The sequence below is a fragment of the Corvus brachyrhynchos genome, unplaced genomic scaffold (assembly GCF_000691975.1).
Source record: "Corvus brachyrhynchos isolate BGI_N302 unplaced genomic scaffold, ASM69197v1 scaffold452, whole genome shotgun sequence".
NCBI classification, from domain to species: Eukaryota; Metazoa; Chordata; class Aves; order Passeriformes; family Corvidae; genus Corvus; species Corvus brachyrhynchos.
In genome coordinates this window covers 1,330,486-1,343,043 of record NW_008236764.1, presented here as the reverse complement: position 1 = coordinate 1,343,043, position 12,558 = coordinate 1,330,486, and the positions used below count along the sequence as shown (strand labels likewise).

Here is a 12,558-nt window from a genome sequence, read left to right as displayed (position 1 = left end):
TCACACTGTTCAACATTAAACTTCCAAACTTTATATGTGAAGTACATGATGATAACCAATAAAGTGGTTGCTTCTATTTGTTGCCTAAAGACATCTAAAAATAATGAACTCTTTTCTCCTCTCTTTTTTGTTATCACTATGCTGTTTAATAATAGTCATAGAAGTAAAGCAAAGGCCTAGGAAAGATTTTCTCCTCTGAGAAGTAGTCAATTCAGTGGAAAAGCCTTAGGACCCTGACCTAACCCAGCATCTGGAAAATGTAAGGTTATTCCCCATCCACTATATGTTTTTCCATAATTTAATTAATTTTAATTTTACATGAATTGAACAATTGATATTTTATCACTTCTCGTGGCAGAAACTCATTAGTAGCCTGCTATTTTCTGTGCCAGTAGAAAGAGGACAATGTGCTATTTATAGCCAAATAATAGCATAAATTTCGTTTGGTCTTGCCTATAGTATTGTGTGGTGAAATGCCAACACCAAAAATAATAATGAAAGTACTTAATACCAAATTATAGATCAACACAATTGCAGTAATTACAAGTGGCACTCTAGCATTCTGATGTGACCCAGAATCGTGACAGATTAAAACATTAATCTCTACTATGCATTTGCCAATGAAGCTTTGTCAATCAAGATGATCCAATCTCAGAAGATGCAAAAAGAGGAATTTAACACACTGAAACTGTTCAGTGTGGGCCTAAAATTTACAGCTTTGAAAACATAGAAACATTAGAGACGTCTGCTTTGATACAGCAGCATGGCTGTATTAGATCTTTCCTGCCTCAATTTAATCTAACACAGCCAGTGGATGGATAAGTGTAGCCATTCCCTGCAGATGTGATGATTGATCTCTGCATCACAATATGTGCTAGAAAGCTTTGCCAGCTGAGATTTATGTCTCAGAAATCTTCGAAGTTGGGATGTTTTGTAACCATCTTTAAAATACAATGTAGCATAGAGGTGAGACAAATGGCTGCCCACACTTTCTGGAGCTGGTACCTATTTATATTGCGAAACTAAGCTGACTAGCAACCAGTGAATGATTATTTCTTGGATGAATTTGGTGCCTTCATTCTTTGTGAAACGGGTGTTTGATAGAGTTATCATGATTACTATGCATTTATTATTTATGAATTTGTGACCATAAAAGAAGCATCTATAACTGTGATAGTGAAATGCTGATTGCTTTGTCAGTGGTATCTTCCTAGCTGAAGATTTTTAACCAACTCCTTCCAGAGATGTGTAACTGATTCCCCACATACCTTTTTGATTCTCTAATCAACTAGACTTTATGCTTCTTTTTTGCATCTGGAATGAGACTGTCTCTGCAGTATTTGGGAATCTTCAAGCAAATTCAGGTGTTCACCCCTATCTGCATAAAGGAGACAAAGAGCTTATCAAGCTGAGCTGCTGAAAGTAAGGAAGATTTGTCTAAATGTTTCTTATCCTATACTTAACTGTGGTGGCAAACATTCTCTTGCAGTCCTTTATCTCCTAGGCACTCCTTTCTACAATCCGTGACTCCAGCCTTTTTTTCTGAGTAAAGTGGGCTGCTTCAGTGAGTTTACACTTCAATGTAATTCTTTCCCAACTAGGTAAACACTTGACAGCAAACACTGTGTTACAAACATTGCCAGTGTTGGTACAATACCCTTTAAATGGTGTCAGATGATCTCCTGTTTACTGCAATGTTTATTGCAATAGTGTCTGAAACACACAAATATCCCCCTCAACTATTTCCTGTCTCCTTTACTTTTATCTCACCTAGACTGTGATCTCTTCAGAGTAAGAACTGGCTTTATTTTGAATTTTGCGTGATAATAGGTAGACTGTCAAAGCTCAATGATTAACAAACTGTTAAAGACAAATCTCAGCAGGAGCCATACAGGACTGCAAAGGCTGGGTTTTCTATAACGAAATTTTCCCACACAAAACTTTGGACAGACTGTACTTTTTTAAACATGAAAATTCCCATTTTGAGCAAGGATATCCAAAAGATGAACAGAAATTGAGAATGTTTACACGTTATATATTTTTTTTTTTTTTTTTCCCCCCGTAGATACATAATCACAGACTTTCACTAAGGAATACTATAATGGCAGCACCACCTAGTGGTACCAAAACCACAGTGTAGTATTTTCAGTTCCCTGAAGAAAATCCTATTGGAAACATAGGGGAAACTCAGCTGAAATTATTTTTGAAATACCCAAATGTCATCTCCATGTTTTGGTTTGTTTGTTTTTTTTTTCCCAGAAAGAACACGAATAAATATTTGCAAGCTCTTAGCATACATACACATATACAATACATATACATATTTTCCATTGTAAGTACCCTTTGAAAGGGCAAAAGGTATGTGAATGTGTGCATTAATCACAGAGGATAAAATATTTTTCTTTTTATTATACATATATATATATAAAATGAATAAATATATATATTTAAGTGATCATGTACTAAAATAATTAATACTCACACCTTCCCATCCAACTTTTTAATTTACTACTGCATGTGTAAGGTTTAGATGGAAACCTATACAGGAATAAGAAATACCTAGTGACTTTGGACCACTTCCGAAATATTTTCCAACACACATTCCAGGGAACCATAGTTTATCTTGCTTCAATATATATGGTCCATGGCAGAAATGATCACTTTGCAAAAAACAGAAGGGTCCAATGTGTAAGAGCAGTTGTCCTCCCCAGTGGTTGTATTGGCTGGCATACATATTTACATCTGTGCTCAGTAGCTGTACAGTGCTGGGACTACCACTTGGTAGCATTTTAAATCATCCTACCATCTGCTTTTCACTTGCCCCTGTAAATCCTCTATTGACACTTCTGTGACACTTCAGGAGGTGAAAAACCCTCCTGATGCATCTGCCACTGTGGGAGCCTGCCAGTGCAGACTAACATTGTTCTGAACGCTGAGAATCAGTGATTTGTAACAGCCCTTCCGAATCTCTCTCTGGGCATGTACTGGGGAAGTTTGGCATTACCAAAGATGTAAACCTCTAGTAATTATATGGTAGCATTTTTTTAAGTTATAAACATTATGTGACAACACAGCGTAGTAAGGAAAAAGCTCAATGATAAAACCAGTCGTGGGCTTTTTTTTAATATGGTGCAAATAGTACACATCAGGCACCCAAACCACTCCTGCCTCATCCCTTTTCTCTCAGTCTGCCCCATCCCACATGCAGTCCACAGCTCACATCTCCACTTCCTGAACTTGCACCCCATGTGATATTTGGTATAGCCCCAAAGCCTCCACTCTGTGTGGCTTTCCCACTCCTCCCTTCCCAGTCCCAAATACCAGCACAGCTCTTCTGTTCCTAGCTCCAAACACACCCCCAGTGCCTACTTCTCTCATGTGCACAGCTTCCAGGCATCTTACTCTCCATCTTCACAGTCACATCACTGCTGAGCTATTTAAGAAGCTCCTAAGTTTCATTCACTACTGGCATACAGTGTTGCTGGAGTTGTGACTATTTCACCACTGACCTCATAGATTCCTTCCTTGCCAGAAGGAAAAACAGGGAACAAAGTGACTGAATACAGTAATTCTAGTTAATACTTTAGGGAATTCTTTTTACCATGCTTTATCATTTCATGGTTGGGTTTGGTTTTTTTTCAGTCTTCTCCGTGTCTCACAGTGACTTTATTCTAAACTCTAATTCTCCCAATAGCTTGAAACTTTCCACACCAGTTTATTTATTCATTGTTACTGGTGATACTTGTTTTGAACAGGCATTATCCTTTACTTCAAGGACTAAAGAGCTTAACCTGAAAGTATTTGAAGAGATTTATGATTTCTTACAATATTCACTTTTCTAGACTAACTACATGAACTTTCTGAGGATAAATTCAGTCTCTTGCAGACATCCGTGTCTCCACTACCTGTTATCTAATCCAACTGGAAGAAGCAAAATCAACTCAGCAGTTTTGTATCCAACAAACCAAGTTCTCCTAAGCTCATGGTTACATAGCTTCCAGGTGTGCCAGGGCTTGATCTGCCAGCAAACCACAGGGAGGCAGAGCAAAAACCATTTCAGTTTAACCTGATAATCTTAGTGTTTCCTTACCTGTCCAAATCAAACTCCACCTTTCTTGAACACTTAAGCACACTGTATGTAGCACTTAAGAAGAAGTATCTCTGATAGAAATTGGGGAAGAATAGGCGAGCTCCTCAAATAAATTATTTTTATTTCCTACATACCTATATTTTGCTATTAAATTCCAGCCCATTTCTAGTACATTCTGAGTTCTGTTTTTGTTGTTGTTTTGGTTTGATTTTTTACACTTATGCCTTTTTTCTTTATGTCATTAATACTCTTTTATGTATTAAGCAATTAATCAAAACATTAACATTAGAGTCAGTCCTAAAGTATTTCTTGGATAACTTTGCCAGTAACTTTCCTCCAGAATGACAGTACACTTAAAACAATGTTATCTCTCCTTCTGCCAGGTCATTATATACCTTAAATTCTTGTACGAATCCTCATCTTTTCTAGCTGAACTATTAATTTCCCATGGAGCAGTGAATCTTTCAGTTCTATACAACAAGTTAAAGACTTTAAGCTGCTAAAGAAAAATGCAAACATAAGTAGTAATTAAAATAAGAACCAAGACTTGTAAATTCTGTATAAATATTTTATTATGTATAAAAGACAACTTACATGGATAGATGCTCTATTAGAAAAAAATACTGGCTGTTTTCATGAAAAGACTCAAATGCTATAAAAAGTATTTTAGAATGTCTCTTCCATCTTCTACAGTGATGTATTACTTAGGGACTGATACCAAGTAACAGATGTACTGCAACATAGCAGTGGCTGGTGTTTCTAATGATGCTGTGACAAAGCAAAAGAAAGGCACCATATGGCATCCAAATTTGGATTCAACAAGTCAACAAAACCAGGCAGAGGTATGGAGTCAAATACTCAGTCCATAGACTTTTAAACAGATGTTTGGAAAACATCTCCTTCGGGATGTCAGCTGGCTCTGGCAAATACAAATCTCTTCATTTGATTTAAGATGGAGACAATTGAAAATAACAATGGGAAAGAAAAAAAAAAAAAAAGATAGAATAATTGGAAGACCTGGAAAAATCAGAAGGCAAATTTGTTCAAGGAAAATACTCCCAAACAGAATACCTGGTTTTCTTACAGTACACATATATGCTCAATACAAGAATAACATTTTAAAGTCCTTATGTAAGCATTTAATCCTCTCATAGATCAGATCAATTTTGTTTTTCTTTTGTCTAAACCTTGAAAAGGCACCACAAAAAGGAACAAAATACCACAACAATGTGACTGTAGTAGCTAGCTATGTGAAATTTCATGTATACCATTAAAACTACAGTGTGGTATTTAATTTCTAACCTGTCTTTGGCTTCCAAAGGCTAGACAAACAAAGAAAAATGTTGTCATTTTAAAATGCAAAACTTTTGCTAACTTTGCTGAAATATTTATGATTGTCAGTATGTAAACTACCTCCCTAACAACAGTCAGAGCCTGACATGTAAACAGTTAATGATACATAATTACATATGTATCATATTAGGATATGCAGGTTTGAGCACCATTCAAGGCATAACATGGACACAAGGTACAAGGTTTCTCTCAAAAATGAGAATGTAAGGTTAGTGCAGTGATACTAAAGTTATCCAAAGTATCATGCAAAAGAGAATTTTCTGTTGGCTGTCATAGGAAAAATAATAGCATTTAAAAACCAACCAAACAGACAAAACAACCCCCCAAAAACCAATCCCAAATTTCCAGATGCCCACACTTTCTGTTAGGCACTAGACAGTAAAAAAATCTCTCTGAATACTTCAGTAGTCACATTTCCATCCTACAGAACTTTGTATTTGCCTATGGGTTCAGCAAGTTAAAATGGGAAGTTTCCAGTTCTTACTGTTGAAGAACTATGAATAAAAGTAGCATTTTAATTAAATGATAAAAATGTAACAACTACCTCCTTTTAATATTTACATTTGGGTTCGGCATATTAGCTAGAACAGTGACAGTGGCTTGTGCTTTGGTGATGAGAACAATGCCTGGCTTCAAGCTCTCCAATGTGATATTTAAACTTTCATTTTTAAGACTTTTAATTTTTTTTAACTATATAGAAACATTTTATGGGGATTAAGTTTAGATAAATTTGCATATGTTCTGTATTTCAAGTCTAAACAATGTGACATAAGTTGTATTTTTTCTATCCTTGCTTTTCATATTACTGGATTTTTTTTTTTTAATACATGCAGAGTAAATGTTTTTACAGATTTAAAAAAAATCAGTGTTACATGGAAACTTTTAAAAAACACTGGAGGAAAAGAAACAGGAGAATACAAACTTATACATGCAGCTAATTTTCACATATACAGTAATCCCCTTGCTCTCAAATACAGTCACTGAGTAGCAGTGTAACAAAACCACTGAATGATACTGACATGTCTGAATTTACTTTTGGTTGGCTTTTTCAATGCATGTGTTGTTATTACTAGGAATTCTCCCAGATAAAAGGAGATCCTCAGTGCAAGAAGGATTTTTTTTTTTTGGTATATATTTTCATATGTGTAATTAGCTGTTACAGGAGAGGTAACTGCTGTTATGTACTGCTAGAACTAAGGCAGAACATAATACTTCATGATATTGTCAAATACCTAGAAACCAGAGAACAAACATGTTTTAAACTTCCACAAAATGCAAACCTGTTTCCATGAAAATTGCAAAAGTACTTCCAAAACATTTGAGTTTCATTTTCTGTCAGAAAATCTCACATTGATGGAGTTTCCAGGAGTCAAAAGTCCATGAGTTTTGGCATGAACTGGTTCTGTTTTGGAAGACATCTTGATTTCAAAATTCTGAAGTAGCTGTGAACATAAACAGGACAAGTATTAGAAAAACTGCAAAATTACTGATGAAGATTAGCCTTTAAAAAAGAGAAGAGACTGTCACAAGCAAAATTTGCATTGCCAGTTCTGCAGAGTTTAAGTGCTATGATTCCCATCCAGGAAAATAAAATAAGGTATTACAAGGTAAAGATTATAGTTCAAAATCTTCCTCCTCTGACTGAGGGAGGACTGAGCAAGTCCTTTCTGAAGAACTTCCAGATTAAACAGTCTGAACTATCAAAGAAACTAAGGTCTCTTTCAAACCTTGTGAGGTTCCTCTCTATGTGTTTTTGATTTCACTTCCTTTAATATCAATCAATATGTGAAATTATTAAGAAAGCAATAGGAGTCCCAATCCCATCAGACACATTTTTCTGAACAAAAAATACCTCAGCTATCTACTTTTACACCTTCAAGAGGGAAATACTGCAACATCCTCAACTTTTCCTAATAATAAATCTCAAACACTTTTTTCTATAAATTAAGTAATTATCTCTTATCCTTCTCCTAGTATGACTGATGACCAATGCATTATTTTCCTATATATAACTGCCTTTTTCAGAGTCAGATGTTTGACAAAAATGTTATCTAACTTTTCTCTTTTTTAAGTCCTTCTTGTTATTCTCTTTGTCTTCCAAATTTCCTTGAATTTGCCTATATTGTCCTTAAAATGCAGTGTGCAGGGATGGCTGTTTATCACTGCTTAGTGAGGATGCATCAGTGTTTGGCAAGACTGAGTAATTTAGCTCATCTTTCTGACATACAAAATGCTTGCTAATGCTGCAAATATAATCTAGAATCACATTGCCTTGTCAGAATTGACTGATTTTTTACTATATCCCTCCAGTATGTTCCTATGGTACTAATATTACCCAGACAGTTGTTCATAAATTTGTATTTATGCATTTATTTCTTCTCAAGGGCACTAACTTGCAACTGTCATTAGTGAATAATTTTGTGCTGCTTCTGGAACATTTCTCCTTTTTTTTTTTTTTCATAATTCTATATTACCATCCCCTGATTTTAACTTAATTCACATCAGCTTGGTATCCCATGCAAACTGTAAAAGTATTCTCTAATCCATCACTTACACTGTCAATGAAAATACTATTAATGAAATGCCTAAATGAAAATAAATGCCATCATGAAAATGCCTAAATCAAATGCAGGACAGACTTTTATAGAATTTTAATTAAATGCTTTCCCAAGTTCAACAGCAAATATTTGATAGCTACTACCTCCAGCTATTTCCTTTTTCCAACCAGCTGTGCATGCAATTTATGGACACTTCCATGTGGAACAAATTTTATTAATTTAATATAGAGAAAAACATACAGGACGTGTGAAAATACTTCCTGAAGTCAGAGTACATGACTTACTTTATACCCCCATATTAGGTAAGCGATCAAGTCAAAGAAGGAAATCAGACTGGTCTGAAACAATTTCTCTTTGATGAGCTCTATGTGTTTCTAATTTTAAATCACTTAAATATCATCTCAATGTTTGTAAATAGGTTATGTGCTGGTTTGTTCTAGTTTCTGTCCAGAAAACAAAGCAGGTTCTCCATTGCTTCCTCGAGCCTCTTTCTCAAAAAGATGGAAGCATGTTTTTTAACCCAGCCCCCTGGGAGCTCTCTCACTCTCAGGTTCAAAAGACAGGTGCTAATTGTTCAGAGATTGCGCTAGAAATTTCCTGAAGGAAATACAAAGACAAATTCAGTCAAGCTTTGCTTTGAATACGTAAAATGGATCTAAAAATTTTTATAGTTAAGTAACTATAAATAGTTACCAAATCTTTGAGATTTGATTGCACAATCTGGACTCATTATTTGAGCTGAAGGGGGTCTTGTAAATGACAAAAAATGTAGTAGCTGTTGGGAATGTTTTCTTTATTATATGAACCAATCAAAACCAATATATATCAATATGTACCAACTATTTATATAACTATGAATTATGTGTATCTAAAATGATAATGAGTTAGAAGAAAGAACAAGAAGAGACAGAAAAGCACAGAACACAGAAAAATTCTACTATTTGTCATCACACTGTGATCAGTACAAGGATATAAAATCTATTTTACATCTTTGAAAGTTCTGAATTCTTCTAACCAAAAAATAGAAACTGAGCAGGTAACCATTCTAATATACATTAAGGAACACCTCTGATTTTCTTACAAAAGCCTTCTGTACCAAATCCATATATTTCCCTAACAAACTTACCTTTACCATCATGTGTACTCTACCATCTACAATGTAGTTTAAGTACTATGCTACATTTCAAGCATGATTATTTTCAATTTTCCAAGTCTTTGTAGGATGAGTACATTAGACAATAGTCCAAAACAAAGGTTTTGAGCACTGTAGGGTATCCAGAAATGGCATACATAAAAAAAATAATACCAATTCACTTTTCTTCTTGAAATGCTGTCACATAGTTCTAACCTGAATCAGTGCAAGATGGATTTCCAGCTCTGCAATTCTTTTTCCTACACAACTTCGAATGCCATAACCAAAGGGGATGGAGCCAAAGTTGTCTACTCTGTCCAAATTATCTTTTCTCAGCCAGCGCTCAGGTCGGAACTCATTCGCCTCTGAGAAATTTTCTTCACTGTATGAAGTAGCATAATGACAAAGTGCCAGTTGAGTCTAAGGAAAGAAATGACATTTATGTTTAGCTAAATCGAATGCACATAACAAAATTTAAAAGCACTTGCAATTACTGTAATTTCTGCAATAAGAGGTGATAAAAATTAAGTATCTTTGAGTAATTCTAAAGACAAAAGGATACCTCAAAAATCAAATCCCTTTCTCAACTGGTCAAAGGAAATAATCTTCAAATTGTTCTCAATCTTGCTGGATACATTAGAGAAGATGCAGTGGGGAAGGAGATGGGAACAAAAGTCACAAGTATTGGGAATTGTTTCATGAAGTTGCTACGCGAAAAAGGAAGAAACTCTACAAAGGGAATTAACAGACAAAGAATTAGAAAACTGCAAGAATAATGAAATTCATGCTTTTTTAATTGAATTGTACGATTTACACAGAGATGTTATTAATAGACGCCACCCTCAAGAATATTAAGAATAAGTCATGATGATAAATTTCATTTGCCGGTGAGGACCCAAATAAAAAAATATCAAAACAACAGCAACAAGTCAATCATAGCATCCATTTGTGGCATATAAATGGGTATTACTGAAATACTTTCCTCTTAATGTTCTAGCGTGGTGAAATCTTTTAAAATCAATGAAGTGTGTACATGTTGTAGCAGATCATATTTCACACACAAATTAAACTGCTCTCTGCAGAGGACTGCAACAGAACCTACCCCTTTAGGTATCAAGTATCCTCCAATGATCAAGTCTTTTTGGGTCACTCTTCCATTTCCTGGCAATACTGGATATAACCTAGAGAGAAATATTTATCTGAAGTTCAACAGTAATAACTAATACAATTTTTAAAAGTTTAGATTCCAATTTGCATTCACAAATATGCAGCATGAATGCCATATCCATTCACAGCAAAAATGTTTTTTGGAAGTACAGAACACCTTGGAGCTTCAAGGACTTTGAATCATCTGTGAGAATATGAACATCATCTGAGAGAAGTTATTTATTGTAACTGAAGGTTGAGTTATTTGGTCTATGCATTTATTTGCTTTACATATGTACAAGCACAAAGTTAGGTGGTCAACCTGGAGACATTTTAGCACTACTGCTAAAGCCGAAAAAGCCTTATTGATGCCTTCTTTAAATCCTCTTACTCTCCTCACCTCATGATGAACATTCAGTATAAACATATTAAAAGAAGGATGTCACATGCCTTTAATTTAAATCAAGAAGCTTAAAATTATTGATGTGGCACTGCAAAGTACCAGTGGGGGAAGGAGGTTTTTACATTTCATCATACAGACTAAAGGGAAAAAATCAAGCCTTCGATTCCGGACCTTAACAGACATGCCATACATGTGTGATACCACTGAGAAACATTAACATTATATAATCTATCTTATTCACTGCTTGAGTATCCTTGGACACAATACTGCTACAAGAAATAAAAGTAGAAGCTGCAAATAGCAGTAGCAACAATTAAATAAAAATGCTAGAACTGACTCAAAATCCATTAGAATAACATGGAATTAAATCTTTCAGTTGTCTGCTACTTACCTCAAGGTTTCTTTCAGGACAGCCCTAATCAAAGGCAATTTTGGGACATCGTCAGCAACTGGAACTTGATCTTTCCTCATCTTATTGACTATTTCCTCATAAACACGTTGCTGAACCTCTGGGTGCTTCGCCAACAAGTATATTGCCCAGGACAAAGTAAAAGAAGTCTAAGGAAGAAACCACAATCATCATCATGAAGGCCAACAAGACTAAAAATAATTTCAAGCCAAGAAAAACAATCGGCTTTCAACTATGTGTTTTATATGTTTAAAGTTATGAAACAGACTGGCAATGATTCACATCTGGATTCTGTGGGATGTTGCCAGACTTCAACATCCCCTCCTTCATCCCTTTTCCATCTAAAAGTCCACCACATATCAAAACAATCCATGTTGATATTTTCCCAATGAAATATAAAAAGCAACAGACAAACCAAATGCAAACCCAATTATGTAAACAATATTGAAACATAAACACTCTAAACAGTAATGGATTAAGTTAGTTGTTAGTTTTCAATATGCATTTCACCTTTCCTTCCAATAAAAACACTTCACAGGAAACAAGACAACAAAATACTACTCAGAACATTTCCAAACCCTTTTAAGCATATGGTGGTCCCCTCATAGCATCCACAGAACAGAGCAGATATAATCTCTGCTAAGATTATATTTTATCCTTTGGTAAGCAATGCTACATCACTATGTCGGGGGTTTTAGGAGTTCTCCTTTTGTTTTTCTTTTTCTCCTAAAGAATTTTCCCCATATGTGTTGCCAGGAGACAGTAAGGGCTGGATACTTCAGAGAGACAAAAGACCTGGCCACAGCAGGATAGATCCAGCTGACTGCTCTCTTTTACCTGGGGTTTTCTCATCTAGGGCAGAGATGCCATGAGATTTGAACTGGGAAAAAGGGATTGGGTGCAGCCCCTAGTTCTCTTGCCCTCTCAGCGTTTGGAGGGGAGAGAGGATGTGGTCACTGTGGGGAGAATTCATCACCACTGCGGGGTTCTGCCTTCTGCTGCCTTCTACCATGAGTGGAGCTTGTTCGCTGGAGCAGCCATCGCACTGGGACCCTATTTAACACCCTACCTCACTAAAAGAGGGACTTTTTCACCATCTGCTGGGGTCCCTCAGGAGAAATTCTGGGATCCCAAGCCCCCCTTTCCCTGCCCTGCTGGGAGCCAGGCTGCCGCTGCCCTGCCCCCACCGTTCCTTTGCCACTGCTCTGAGCCTTTGCCACATTGTAGCTCCGCACCCCCTGCCTGCCCAGATGTCCTGGGGTTCCCACTGCAGCTCCAGAGTTTGATACATCTCGTCTACCACCCCGGATTTGTGCCCCTCCCTGATGCTCCAGCCTGCTGTTCCCGAGGGTCCGGCCGGACACCGGGATCGGCTGCCCAGGGGGTTTGTGAAGCCTTTGTTCCATCTCTTCCCAGGATCCCAAGCTGCCATTGCTGTGTGCTCCCCAAGCTTGCTCTGGGGCGCCC

At 36.3% G+C, this 12,558-nt stretch overlaps 1 protein-coding gene across 3 annotated transcripts in view; it reads right to left on the bottom strand.

Annotated features, from left to right (window-relative positions):
• Positions 1–4,644: 4,644 nt before the first annotated feature.
• Positions 4,645–12,558, bottom strand: part of LOC103625419 (cytochrome P450 27C1) — a 26,143-nt gene continuing 18,229 nt past the window's right edge. For 2 of the 3 annotated variants that reach the window (XM_008644836.2, XM_017727308.1), the window contains exons 6-9: positions 11,074–11,240; positions 10,236–10,314; positions 9,350–9,553; positions 4,645–6,885 (exon numbers count right to left, since the gene is read on the bottom strand). In XM_008644836.2, the coding sequence (XP_008643058.2) occupies positions 6,769–6,885; positions 9,350–9,553; positions 10,236–10,314; positions 11,074–11,240 (567 nt within the window). In that variant the 3' untranslated portion in view covers positions 4,645–6,768. Of the gene's footprint in view, positions 6,886–9,349; positions 9,554–9,695; positions 9,863–10,235; positions 10,315–11,073; positions 11,241–12,558 lie in introns of all 3 variants that reach the window. The other variant, XR_001859659.1, reaches the window with a different exon arrangement.